Here is a 13,202-nt window from a genome sequence, read left to right on the forward strand (position 1 = left end):
ATAAAACATAAACAGAAAAGCATACATAGAAGAGCACGGATGTAGAAAAGGGGTTGAAGAAAATGTGGAAATTAAAGAATGTTAGTTAAGTCTAAAAAAAAAAAACCACAATGAGATATCACCTCAAATGTGTTTGAATGGCTGTCATCAAAGAGACGAGAGATAACAAGTGTTGGTGAGGATGTGGAGAAAAGGGGACCCCGTGTACTGTTGGTGGGAATGCGAACTAATGCAGCCACTATGAACAACACTCTAGAGGTTCCTCAAAAGATTAAAAATAGAGCTACAATCTGGTCCAGCCATCCCATTTCTGGTTATATGTCCAAAAGAAATGAAACCACTATCTTAAAGAGATATCTGCACCCCTATGTTCATGTCAGCATTCTCAATAGCCAAGACATGGTAATGTTGCAGTATTTCTTTTCCCTCAGTGCCCGCGGTTCTTGGTCATGCCACTTTGAAGTATGAAGAGGTAGACCAGACAGAGCGGTGGGCAGCAAAGCAAGGTTTATTGAGAGATAGTACAAAGCTCCTGAAGAAGGAGGGGATCTGAGAGGGTTGCCACCAGAGTTTCTAAGTCTAGGGGTTTTTACGGGCTTGCTGGTGGGCTGTATTAATCTGATTAACCCTCCACACCTGTCATCCAATCAGGCTTTTGTCATCTATCTATCACGTGGGAGAGGGCTCCTTCCAGGGTGGTGTAAAATCCTTTCAAGGGTGGTTTCCTCTTGGGGGGTGGGGAGGGCCCTTGTCCCTGCCTTCCTTTCTTCCAACTATCCTTCATCAATAACAACCTAAAGTGTCCTTCAGTAGATAAATGGATAAAGAAAATGTGAGACACACACTCATTTAAACACTAGAATATTACTAGGCCACAAAAAAGAAGGAAATCTGCCATTAGCAAAAGCACAGGTGGACCTTTAAGACATTATGCTAAGTGAAATAAGTCAGACAGAGAAAGATGAATACTGTGTGATCTCACTTATGTGTAGAATCTAAAAAAAAGCCAAACTTGTAGAAATAGAGAGTAGAACAGTGGTTGCCAGAGGTGGAGGTTTTTGGGATAAGTTGGTCAAAGAGTACAAACTTCCACCTGTAAGTTTGGGGGAGGTAATGTACAGCATGGTGACTATGGTTAACAATATGATATTATATACTTGAAAGTTGCTAAGAAAGTAGATCTTAAATGTTCTCACTATAAAAAAAAAAGGTTATGTGAGGTGATGGATGTGTTAAGTAACCTTACTGTGGTAATAATTTTGCAATATATATCTATATCAAATCACGTTGTATACTTTAAACGTATACAATGTTATATGTCAATTATATCTCAATAAAGCTGGGGAGGGATTGGAGATACTAAAAGCCCCTCCTCCTACCTAGAGATAAACAGGAAAGGGCTAATCATTAAACAATGAGTAATTACTATTCTGTGATTAGAAAAGTGAGTCAAGATTGTTGTGTAATTTTTTTTTTTTAAGATTTTATTTATTTATTTGACAGAGACACAGCGAGAGAGGGAACACAAGCAGGGGGAGTGGAGAGGGAGAAGCAGGCTTCCCGCCGAGCAGGGAGCCCGATGCGGGGCTTGATCCCAGGAGCCTGGGATCATGACCTGAGCCGAGGGCAGAGCTTAACTGGGATCATGACCTGAGCCAAAGGCAGACGCTTAACGACTGAGCCACCCAGGTGCCCCAGATTGTTGTGTAATATTAATCATTTAATAGATTGATGTTTCTCTCTGAGTTAGGTGGTTATCCATAACATCAGAACCACAGAGAAACAATGTTCCCATTCAGATCTCCAAGCAGCCAGAGCTTTAAGAGAACCATTTCTTTTTTTCTTTTTTTTGAGAGAGAGAGAGCATGGGGGGGGGGGGCGGGGCGCATAGGAAGGGTTGGGGTAGGGGTAGGGGTAGGGGCAGTGGGGGAGAGAGAGAGAATCTTAAGCAGGCTCCACCCCCAGTGCAGAGCCCAACACAGGGCTCTATCCCCCAACCCTGAGATCATGACCTGAGCGAAATCAAGAGTCGGAGGCTCTATCAACTGAACCACCCAGGTACCCCTGAGAGAACCATTTCTGATCTTGTCATTTGTGCCCCTCAATAATTATTTTGTAGATTAGGGAATATATAAAGATATGTGAAATTCCGAAAATAAAAATGTCTTGATAGGAATATAAATTTTAAGACTAGTTAGTTCCCTTTTTTCAGGAAAGCAAATCAAGATTAGGTGGGATAAATAGCTGGAAGCTCAGAAGTAGTCCTTTTAAGATAAAATAAAGTCAATAGGACTGTAGTCCTTTTAAGATGAAATAAAGTCAATAGGACTGTCTTATGCTCACCTCTACCAAGTTCCATTGTCAGAGGACATGTAAAGAGAGGTCCTGGAGCCTTGGACAAGACAGGAGAAATCCAAGTCACTTTTAGGAAATCCTGTTAAAGCCCAGAGGGAGGTCATCAGGATGGAATCCTTGCATATGTTCCCCCATCCCACCACATTCCAAGAAAGAACTCTTAGTCATGATGGGCTATGATGCAGGGAGCCCTGAAGCCCCTGGGAAAATGCAGCTTTGACTGTTGTGTAACCTCAGCTGATAATGCTGCTCACCTGTAAGCACCACTCGGATTGGCCAGGCCCAGTTCATCCCGACTGAGGTATAACGTAGCCAGTGGATTTGATTTAAAAGTTATTGATCACCTGCTCTGTATCGGGTACTGAGACAAGACCATTGACAATTGTCCTTCTAGGGACTAGTTTGAAGAAACACCTATTTGCCAGGCTGATTAGACCCAAGGATTTGAGTTCCTGGGCTTTCTTGGGAACTCCCCATCTATTTGTGTTTTCCTTCGCTAGTGGAGAGCATTTAGACGTGACCATCACCATACGACTAGCTGTCAGAGACTTTGGTATTTATTCTGTCTTCTTACAGAGTCTGTGAGAAGTAATCAGAGGAAAGTAACCATCTAGCCTCCTTTGTCGTGCTGTTGCTTATTCCCTACTTAAAAATGAAATATAAGAAAATTAAATAGTAACTTGCAAACAGAAGAATAAAATACAGTTATTTCTCTTGTCCTAGAATTGGTGGGATCAGGAAGGTGGAAGGGTAGGGATTTCAAGGAGTTAAAACAATAGATAAAATCATGAAAAGAAAGGTGAATGATGTTGACTGTGTATAAGTGAAAAACCACTATCAGTCAGATGCTATAAAAAAATTAAAAGGTAAATGACAAACTAGGAAAAATGGCAAGGAGTTGGTAACCTTATGATATGAAGAGCTTTTCCAAAACAGTAGGAAAATGTTAAAAGAGCCCAGTACCAAAATGAACAAAGCATATGAACAATTAATCAGTAACGGAGAAATTAAATGATCAACAAATTTTGTACTGCTAACAAAAAAAGAAAATGGATTCTTTTTCTCTCCCATCAAATTGGCCAAGATGGGGGATAAAAAAAAAAAAGAAAGAAAAGTATCCTTTGTTGTCAAGGGTAAAGTGAAATAAGCATTCTTCTTTTTTTTTAAATTGAGATAGGATCCATATATCATAAAAATCATCCTTTTCAAATTCAGTGGATTTTAATATATTCCCAAGGTTGTACAACCATCACCACTGTCTAATCCTGGCACATTTTTATCATCACAAAAGAAATCTCATACCCATTAACAGTCACTTCCATCTCCCTCCCCTGGCAACCATTAATCTACTTTCTGTCTCTGTGGCTTTGCCTATGCTGAATATCTCATATAAATGGAATCATACAACATGTGGCCTTTTGTGTCTGGCTCCTTTCACTTAGCATAATATTTTCAAGGTTCATCCATGTTGCAGCATGTATCAGTACTTTACTCCTTTTTATGGACAAATAAACTCCATTGCATGGATAATACCACATTTTCTCTATCCATCTGTTGATGGACATTTGGGTTATTGCCACTTTTTGGCTCTTCTGAATAATGTGGCTATGAAATTCATGTACAAGTTTTGTGTGTGTGCGTATGTTTTTAATTTTCTTGGGTATATAACTAGGAGTAGAATGCTGGATTATATGGTAACTCCTGTTTAACTTCTTGAGGAACTGCCAGACTGTTTTCCAAAGTGGCTACACCATTTTATAGTCCCACCAACAATATATGAGGATTTTAATTCCTCCACATTCTTGCAAATGCTTGTTATGGTTTGCCATTTTGATTATAGCCATTATAATGGGTGTGTGAAGTGGCAACTCCTTATGGTTTTGATTTGCATTTTTGTAATGACTTATTATGTTAACCATTTTTCTGTGTATATTATTATTGTTATTTGTGTATCTTCTTTGGAGGAATGCTTATTCAAGTCCTTTGCAGCCTAATTTAAGAATTAGGTTGTCTTTTTATAGTTGCATTATAAGTGTACTTTATATAGTCTGGATACTAGACCCTTGCAGGTAAGATATATGGCTTGCACATAATTTCTCCCGTTCTGTGGGTTGTGTTTTTACTTTCTTGATAATATCCTTTTACGCAAAGTTTTTAATTTTGATGAAGTTCAATTTATTTTTTCTTTTGTTTCCTGTGCCTTCGGTGTCCTACATAAAAATCCATCACCAAATCCAAGGGCATGTAGATTTACCCCTTTGTTCTCTTCTAAGAATTTTATGGTTTTAGTTCTTATATTTAGGTCACTGACTTATTTTGATTAATTGAGGTAGGAAGGAGTCCAGCTTAGCTTTTTTTTCAGCATGTAAAAATCCAATTGTCCCAACACCATTTGTTAGACTATGCTTTCCCCATTGAATGGACTTGACACCCTTGTCAAGAATCAACCGGCCATAGATGTATGGGTTTATAGAATCTCAGTTCTATTCTATTGGCCTAGATGTCTATTCTTATGTCAGTGCCACACTGTTTTGATTACTGAAGCTTTTGGTAAGTTTCAGAAATCAGAAGTATAAGTCCTTTGATTTGTTCTTCTTTTTCAAGATCGTTTTGACTACCCTGGACCCGTTGAAATTCCATATGAATTTGAGGATCAACTTTTCCATTCCTGCAGAAAAGGCTGTAGAATTCTGATAGGGGATTATGTCAGATCTGTAGATCACTTTGGATATCTTTTTTATTTATTTATTTATTTATTTATTTGAGAGAGAGAATGAGACAGAGAGAGCATGAGAGGGGGGGGAGGATCAGAGGGAGAAGCAGACTCCCTGCCAAGCAGGGAGTCCGATGCGGGACTCGATCCCGGGACTCCAGGATCATGACCTGAGCCGAAGGCAGTCGCTTAACCAACTGAGCCACCCAGGCGCCCCTATCACTTTGGATATCTTAACATTAAGTTTTCCTATATATGATCAAGAGATATCTTTCCATTTGTTGGTTTTCTTCCAGTAATTTGTATTTTTCGGTGTATAAGTCTTTCACCTTCTTGGTTAAATATATTCCTAAATATTTTATTCATCTGGCTGCTACACTATATGGAATTGTTTTTGTAATTTTCAGATTGTTCATTGCTAGTGTATCATGTACCCTGAAACTGCTGAATTTGCTTTTTAGCCTTAGTAGTAGTAATGTGTGTGTGTGTATTCTTTAGGATTACATATACCCTCCAAATATAAACACACACACACACACACACACATATATACACATATATAAAATATAATAATCACATCATCTGTTAATAGTTTTACTTTTTTCTTTCCAATATGGATGGTTTTTATTCTATTTTTTCTTGCCTAATGATGAGGCTGTATAATGTATAATGTTGAGTATAATGTTGAGTAGCTGTGGTGAAGACAGCATCCCTTGTCTTGTTCTGAACTTCAGGGGAAAACTTTGAGAATTTTACCATTGATATGATGTTGACTGAGTTTTTCATAAATGTACTTTATCATTTTGAGAAATTTCACTTCTGGTCATAGTTTTCTGTTTTTTACCATGAAACGGTGTTGGCTTTTGTCAAATGCCCATTCAATGTCAGTAATGATCATGTATTTTTTTTCCCTTATTCGATTAATGTGGTATGTTATATATTGATTTTGTACTGTTGAACTACTTCCTGAGATAAATCCCACTTGGTCATGGTGTATAATCCTTGTACTATGCTGTTGGATTTGGTTTGCTAGTGTTTTGTTGAGGATTTTTGCATCTACCAACTACCTAAACTACTGAAGGCTACTGAAGTGAGTCCTCATGGCTTTAGATCTAATGGTTGTCGGTAGGCTTTAGGCAGCTGATACTGCTGGCCATCCCTTCTTTTGATATTTGTTATTCTTGACTCCTTCCTCCCTGAAATACTCTTTCTTCTTGGTTTCTGAGGCAGTACTCCCTCCTGGGCTTTCTCTCATTTCTAGATACTCCTCCATCTCCACTAAAGATTTTTCTTATTATCATCCTTTACATGTTAGTATTTCTTAGGGATCCTCCGGAAGATGGGAGTGACCTCATCCACACCCAAACTCCAATGATCCTATTTATATTAGCAACTCCCAAGTCCATTGGGACTTACTGAAGACTCTAGATAAGGCCACTCCTCTGAGCTACATTTGGAGCCACCTCCTGAACAACTCCGATGGAATGTCCCACAGGTAGTACAGTACACACCAGGACTCACAGGTCTTTGCGGATCAGGCCTCGCTTACCTCTAGAGACTATCAAAGTTGTTCAACGACCTTTCAATCTTAAGGAGAGAGGTATGCCTTTCAGTTCATTTCATTTGAATCCCATAAACCAGTTATGCTGATTTCTAGCTCTCTTTGCTCTAGGACAATCTTTAGCTTTTTCCGTGTGTCTTTGTTGCCTTATTTATAAAGTGGGGATGATACTACTAGGTATGAGGATTAATGATAATGGAAAACGGTGTATGCAAAAATCTTGACTCATATTAAGTTCTAAATAAACTGCACCTATTTAGTAATAGTACTGGTCAGACGTGAGGGCATAATATACAAGGGAATGGAGAATAATACTAAACTGTCTATTGTTTCTGTTGACACTGATCTGTGCTTTCATCTGTTTTTATGCTGGGTGGGGACTTGAGCAGCAGATACCAGACGAAGAAGACTGGAGTCTTGCTCTAATAATCCTACTGGCTCCAATCTGGGGATTTATTGCTATAACAAGATCTTTTTATTCTTTTCATAATGAAGCCTCTTTTGGTTATCACACTGTATAGAAACCCATACTTACTAATTAGTGTGTTTTTACACTCAGTGCTTGCCTTAAGGTGACCATCCACTGATTTTCACTTAAATACTCCTGCTTCTCTATTCCCCCTGTCCTTGTGGTTCAAATCCTAGCTTTACCATTCATGAAACACAGTGGAAAATATATCCATTAAAAATCAGGTTAGAGGAGCACCTGGCTGACTCAGTCCTGCTCAGTGGTGCAGTATGCGGCGCTTGATCTCCAGGTCTTGAATTCAAGTCCTACGTTGGGCATGGAGCCTGCTTTAAAAAAATCAGATTAGAATTTGTTAAAACAGAAAGCTTGGAAGTCTCTGTACTTAAGTGTTTTTTCTAACAGTTCTGTGAAATAATTAATTGCTTTGTTTTAAATATTTTTTGCTTTGTTTTAAATATTGATAAGACACCCACCAATGAAATATTTATACATCATTTTCATATTTAAAAATAATAGATTTAAAAAATCAATTATTAAAGCTATGATTAATGCCTGAAGTCTTTCGATCAAGATAAAGGAATTTAGCTTGAATAAGACACTGTTATGGAAAATTTACTGTTTTTTAAAGCTCACTTTAAAAACTTGGTGCCTATTTTATGTAACTTCTTTGCTAAATTCATTTTAAAATGGTCACTTGGATTTTATTTCACTTTCAAATTATCTTTCTCTCCCAGTTCTTTACATTAAAAGGTACCCTGATCTTGGGTGCAATTATCGTATTCAAGGTTTGGTAACTTCATGCTTGGGGAGAAAGGTACGTTTTTTTGTAAGCTGTACCTGGCCACGGATGCTTTGACTCAGGGAATGATTTTGAGAAGCCGTGCTCGCGTTCCAAGCCCGTCGGCGTTCAACGAGTTAACTACGGGTGCCTCCCGTGCGTGGCCCGGGCAGCGCGCGGCCCGGCGGTCAGCCCCCCGGCAGACGCGCGCCTGGAGGTGCCGGGAACCGCGCTGCCCCGCCCGCGGGGGCGGTGCCAGCCGGGCCTCCGCCGCGACCCGCCCCCGCGCGCGTTGCGCCGCGCGTCTGCGCCGGGCACCCCCGCGGCCGCCGCGGTAGGTAGTTTCTCCTGATGATGCAAACACTCGCTTCCCGCATCCACTTCCCACAGAGGCCGCGGAGCCGGCGGGAGCCGGGAGCGCCGCGGAGCCGCGCGCCATGGGCAACATCCAGAAGAAGCTGACCCGCAAAAGCGAGGGCGGCAAGCGGCCGGAGAGGGGCGCGCCGCGGCGGGGTCGGGAGCTCGGATCCGGCGCGGACAAGCGGGGCCGACCGCGGGCCCCCGAGGCGGCAGGCAGCGCCAGCCAGCACCCGGGCAGCGGGCGGGGCGCCGGGGACCCTGCCGCCGCCGCGGCCCCCGTCCCCGCCGCCACGCTCGGCCCCGCGGGCTTGAAGAGCCAGGGCAACGAGCTGTTCAAAAGCGGCCAGTTCGCCGAGGCGGCCCTCAAGTACTCGGCGGCGATCGCGCAGCTGGAGCCTGCAGGTAGGCGAGAGCTGCGCCCGCGCCTCCCCGGACCCTCGGGCTGCGGCTCTCGGGACGTGTAGGGCCGCCGCCCGGATGACAGGCGCTCGCGTCCGTGCAGACCGGACGGAGGGCGGGGTGGGACCGATCTGGGCGCGCGGCACCTCGGAATGCGTAGCATGTGCCCGGGCGGGGCGCGTCTGCATGCGTCCCTCACGGCCTCGCCCTCTGAGGCCCCTGCGGGCACCGGGCGCTCCCCGGGCTCCGCGTGAGGGGCGGTCCGTAGGACTGCAGTGCCCCCGGAGACCTCAGTCGTCTCTTCGTGTTGGGGAACTGTGATTGCGCTCCTGGAGTTTAACCGTATTTAATTGAATGTGATTTTAGGAAGTGGAAGTGCAGATGATCTAAGTATCTTATATTCAAATAGAGCAGCGTGTTACCTAAAAGAAGGAAACTGCAGCGGCTGCATTCAAGATTGTAACAGGTAAACTGCGCGTTTTCAGGTTTGTCAAGAGATTACCATTTCAGTGTGATGAATGAATGCAGTATTTAATTTCTTACCGAATTTTCTTCATGGATCTAATTTCTTAGACACTTTAAAGACATGTTAATTGAATTATACCGAAAAATGATACATTTTTCTCCTTCATATATACAAAGACAGTTAATAGAAGAATGCAAACTTTTTTCATTTACACAGCCGTCACTTTAATCCATGCTCTTTTCATGTCAATTTTAGACTTTGGGAGAAGCCTTTCATCTAGTCTCTTTGGCTCCTCCACTGTAGCATCAGAACGACTTTTCCTGAAGCATTATTTTGTGTTTCAAACAGGTATTCAGTGGCTCAGTGTGGTGTTGCAGATAATTACAAGCTCCTCTTACCTCCTTGCCCCCCAAACAAGCTTTCTGCTCTCATTTGGGCCACTGTGATGCCCTCTGCACATCTTTGCTTCTGAAGTCCCTGCTCAACTGCCCCCTCTTCTTTGCCTTCCTGGTCACCTCAGGCTTCCTGGTCACCTGCATGGCTACACCCCTTGCACGGTCATTCTCACACCTGTGGGTACTTGTGTTATCCACTACAGTGGATTTTCAGCTCCGTGAAGTCAGGAACCGTGTCGTAGACCGCTTTGCAAGCACTATAGTCCCCCGTGGTACTCAACAAGTTACATACTGAGGTTGGTGAATGTATTTACATGAATAAAAAGTACTGTTTTCTTCCACCATTATGTAATAAGCCTGCTTCAGGAGCCCTTTGGAAAGAAGCTACTATTAGTGCATCTAAAAAATAACTTGTGTGTCCTGGCTTGACCCTCGCAGTCCTGGTTTACTCTTCTTGTCTGGTAAAATTACTAATATTACCCGTTTTCACTCTCAGAAGTCCTAGGTTGAACAATAACTTGTGGACAACCTCATTATAAGAAGAACAATTTATTATTTTTTTCAGTGTTAGTATCAGTATATTGATATGGGTAAAAACTTGCCAATTTCTGTGTCTACAGTTTAAAAAGAAGGTGTTGCGGGGCTTGGTTTTTTTTTGCCAATTTTACATATTCAGATTTAAAAATAAATACTATTTATATTCACTTGGCCCTGACTGTAGACCCGTCCACTGTTGTGCTGGCTCACACTACTTAATACGTTTTTAGGAGCTGGTTGAAGTCAAATTGGTAGCTTGAAATCTGCCATGGTTGGAGTACTAACACCATGAAAATTGGCAGGCACCTCAAATCTGGGTTTTTCTCCTCAGGAGAGCCAGTTGTTAAACATTTACCATTGCACTTAACTAGTAAGACCATGTGAATTTGTGGAATATCAAGTACATTGTGGTTTGCAGCCAAGAACCTTCACAGCACAAGTGTCTGTGGCCAACACGTTAACCTTCAGATTTATCTTAGGTCTTGCTACAGAGAGTGAGTTCAGGACTACAGTTCAAACTTGGGAACCCTACAGTTAGGGCTACTGCAAAACAGTGGAGTCACTTTATCCTTAAGTGAGATAGTTTAAGGTAGCAGACATTTTCTTGCTAAAATTTGTTGTGTTTCAGTGTAGATCTGGGAGGAAGTCAAAGATGGGATTCCGGCCGTGGTGTCTAAGGAGGCTAGAATGGAGGTTTGTCTGGAAGGAGAGCAGGAGACGGCCTGGGGAGGGGGCAGGGGTGGAGGGAGATGGGTGGTGGTTTAGTTAAGATGTCCTTAGATAAGAGCTGTGTTCTAGGCCAAAGAATCCTGCTTTGCTGGTCAGTACTGACCTCTCTGGAGCCCGACCTACTTAGATGTTTTCTTGATATCTGGCATATGAGTCCCAACATAAGGGGCATGAGGTGATTTTACTCCAAAGCAGTGAACCTCAAACTACTTTTTTTTTTCCAACTGTTTTGTTTTGTTTTTTTAATTTATTTGACAGAGACACAGCGAGGGAGGGAACACAAGCAGGGGGAGTGGGAGAGGGAGAAGCAGGCTTCCCGCCTGCAGGGAGCCTGCCGTAGGACTCGGTCCCAGGACCCTGGGATCATGACCTGAGCTGAAGGCAGACGCTTAACGACTGAGCCACTGAGGCACCCCTCAAACTACTTTTAATGCCAGAAAACTTGATTTGCTTTTGTAAACATGTTGAAATAAATGTATTTAAATCTGTATGAACTAGGAATCATTTAGTAGCAGAAATAGGACTATTTTCACCTCAAGAAGATTACATACATTTTAATGGAAGCCTATGTTTTAGTTTTTCACTTAATTGCTCTTTGGAGAGTTGTTAGTGTGCCCATGAGCCCTTATTCTAAGACAAGTGGTAGCAGGAGTCAAACTGAAAAAAAAACTCAATCAGGGCAAACTTTAAAATAAGGGAGAGGGGAACCTATGAATTAGCTTTCATAGATTGACCTATGAGAATAACTTAATGCAGTTTGGGGGAAAAGTGTTTAATTTTACACATCTGAACTCCTGGGGCCTCCTCTGAAACACTTACTCTGAGGTGTATCCCAGGGGTGTGCTGAGAGGATCACTGTTGGAAGTATAAGGGGGATTTGAGGAGCTCAGGGGGCTCTGGGCTTTGTCCTTCTCCTGACCACAGCATCTCCATGTTTCTGTTTTAAGCTTCGAGATAAACCATGAAACAGGGCAGAAGTTTAAAACCATTATCCTAGAAATTGCTTTATGTTCTCAGAATTGTTTATCAGCTTAAAAAAAAAAATCCTCTTCCCATCTGCCAGAGAATCTTTTTGGGTTATCTAAACTACACCAAAAGAATCTTTCGGTGACTTTCCATTGAGGATATTTTGACAGACTCACTAAAAATGAACATTGCCTGGTAATTTTCTGCTTTTGCTCCTCTTTGCTTCTCTCTGACAGGCTTCAAATTACAAGACTCTGTAGGGTCTTAACTGTATTAACTTGAATAGTTAAACCTTTGTGAGCTCTGGCTTAAAAAGTTCTCTCTGTTTTTATGAATGAATGCCCTTTTTTTTTTTCCTTAGTGGAATTTCCATTTATAAGCTCATACTCACTTTCAGGATTGTGGTTAAAGAGAAAAAACCTTGCATTTACTGGGCTGGGAGTGCTAAAAATTAAATGCATCATCTTCCTCAGTGTTATGTTCCACGCCTACCTGGGCTCTGTCTTGAGTGGCTGAAAAGCACCTTGGGCGTTGGAAGTCTGTGGTGACCTGGGGTAGTTGTGGTGACATGGGGTAGTTGTATGAGTATCGTACATGTTTGTCATCTGGGTTCATGTTGTTAATATCCCCCAAGGATGAAACTAAGCTAGATTTAAGGCAGTGGTAATGATGCTCAGAGATCGGTTTTCTATTAAGTAGGAGTTTTTACTTGATCTTAGTTTTACTTTTAAAGTAACTTTTATTGGTTATAAAAGTAATACATATGTGTTAGAGAAAAAAATGTAAAGCCCAGTACAGTACAGAGGAGATCATTAAAATAACCCCCAGTGGTAACACCTGGGCAGAACGAAATTGGTTAGATTACGCCTGTATGGTGCGGAGCCCGGGAGCACAGCCCCCTTTGCAGTGGAGTGTCTGTACAATGTGGAGAATTGTGAATGACTCCAACGAAGTTCCCTTATTGATAGTGCTTTTGGATGCGTGAGGGAGGCAGAGCGTAGGTTCGCTTGTGGGGCGTGGGGTGTTTGCTGAGTGCCTCCTGCGGGCCAGGTGCTGATCTCAGCCGTGGGGACAGTCACTGCCCTGGCTTTCCTGAAGCTGAAATTCAGAAGAACTGCCCTGTGGGCCGATCAGGCTCAGTTCCCCTCCGCCTCCTCACCTGCAGCATGAACGGATGACCTTGCCGGCTTGGGCAGTGCGAGGAGCGAGTCTGCAGTGGTTCGCACCTGGCAGGTGCTCTGTCAGCATCCCCTTGCCAGACCACTGTAGACGGGGATAGACAGCAGATCCCCAAGACTGTTGGAGAACAAGTAAAGCAGGCCTTACTCGTGCTTTCCCTGAAGGAAGTTAAACATGTAGCAGAAGACTGAACCCGAGGAGCAGACCTGCCATCCCTGGTGTGGACAGCCCAGGGCAGCAGACAGTCCCTGGTGGGGTGTGTAGAAAGTAGGCTCTTGCTAGGATTTCTACTCGC

At 42.6% G+C, this 13,202-nt stretch overlaps 1 protein-coding gene across 1 annotated transcript in view; it reads left to right on the top strand.

Annotated features, from left to right (window-relative positions):
• The window catches only part of SPAG1 (sperm associated antigen 1), a 70,106-nt gene that overhangs the window by 34,843 nt on the left and 22,061 nt on the right, over positions 1–13,202 (top strand). The window contains exons 11-12 of the mRNA XM_081817074.1: positions 8,267–8,638; positions 9,002–9,101. Of these exons, the coding sequence (XP_081673200.1) occupies positions 8,267–8,638; positions 9,002–9,101 (472 nt within the window). The remainder of the gene's footprint in view (positions 1–8,266; positions 8,639–9,001; positions 9,102–13,202) is intronic.

This window comes from Leptonychotes weddellii, chromosome 4, assembly GCF_054177405.1.
Source record: "Leptonychotes weddellii isolate Sample4059 chromosome 4, ASM5417740v2, whole genome shotgun sequence".
In the NCBI taxonomy this organism is placed as follows: domain Eukaryota; kingdom Metazoa; phylum Chordata; class Mammalia; order Carnivora; family Phocidae; genus Leptonychotes; species Leptonychotes weddellii.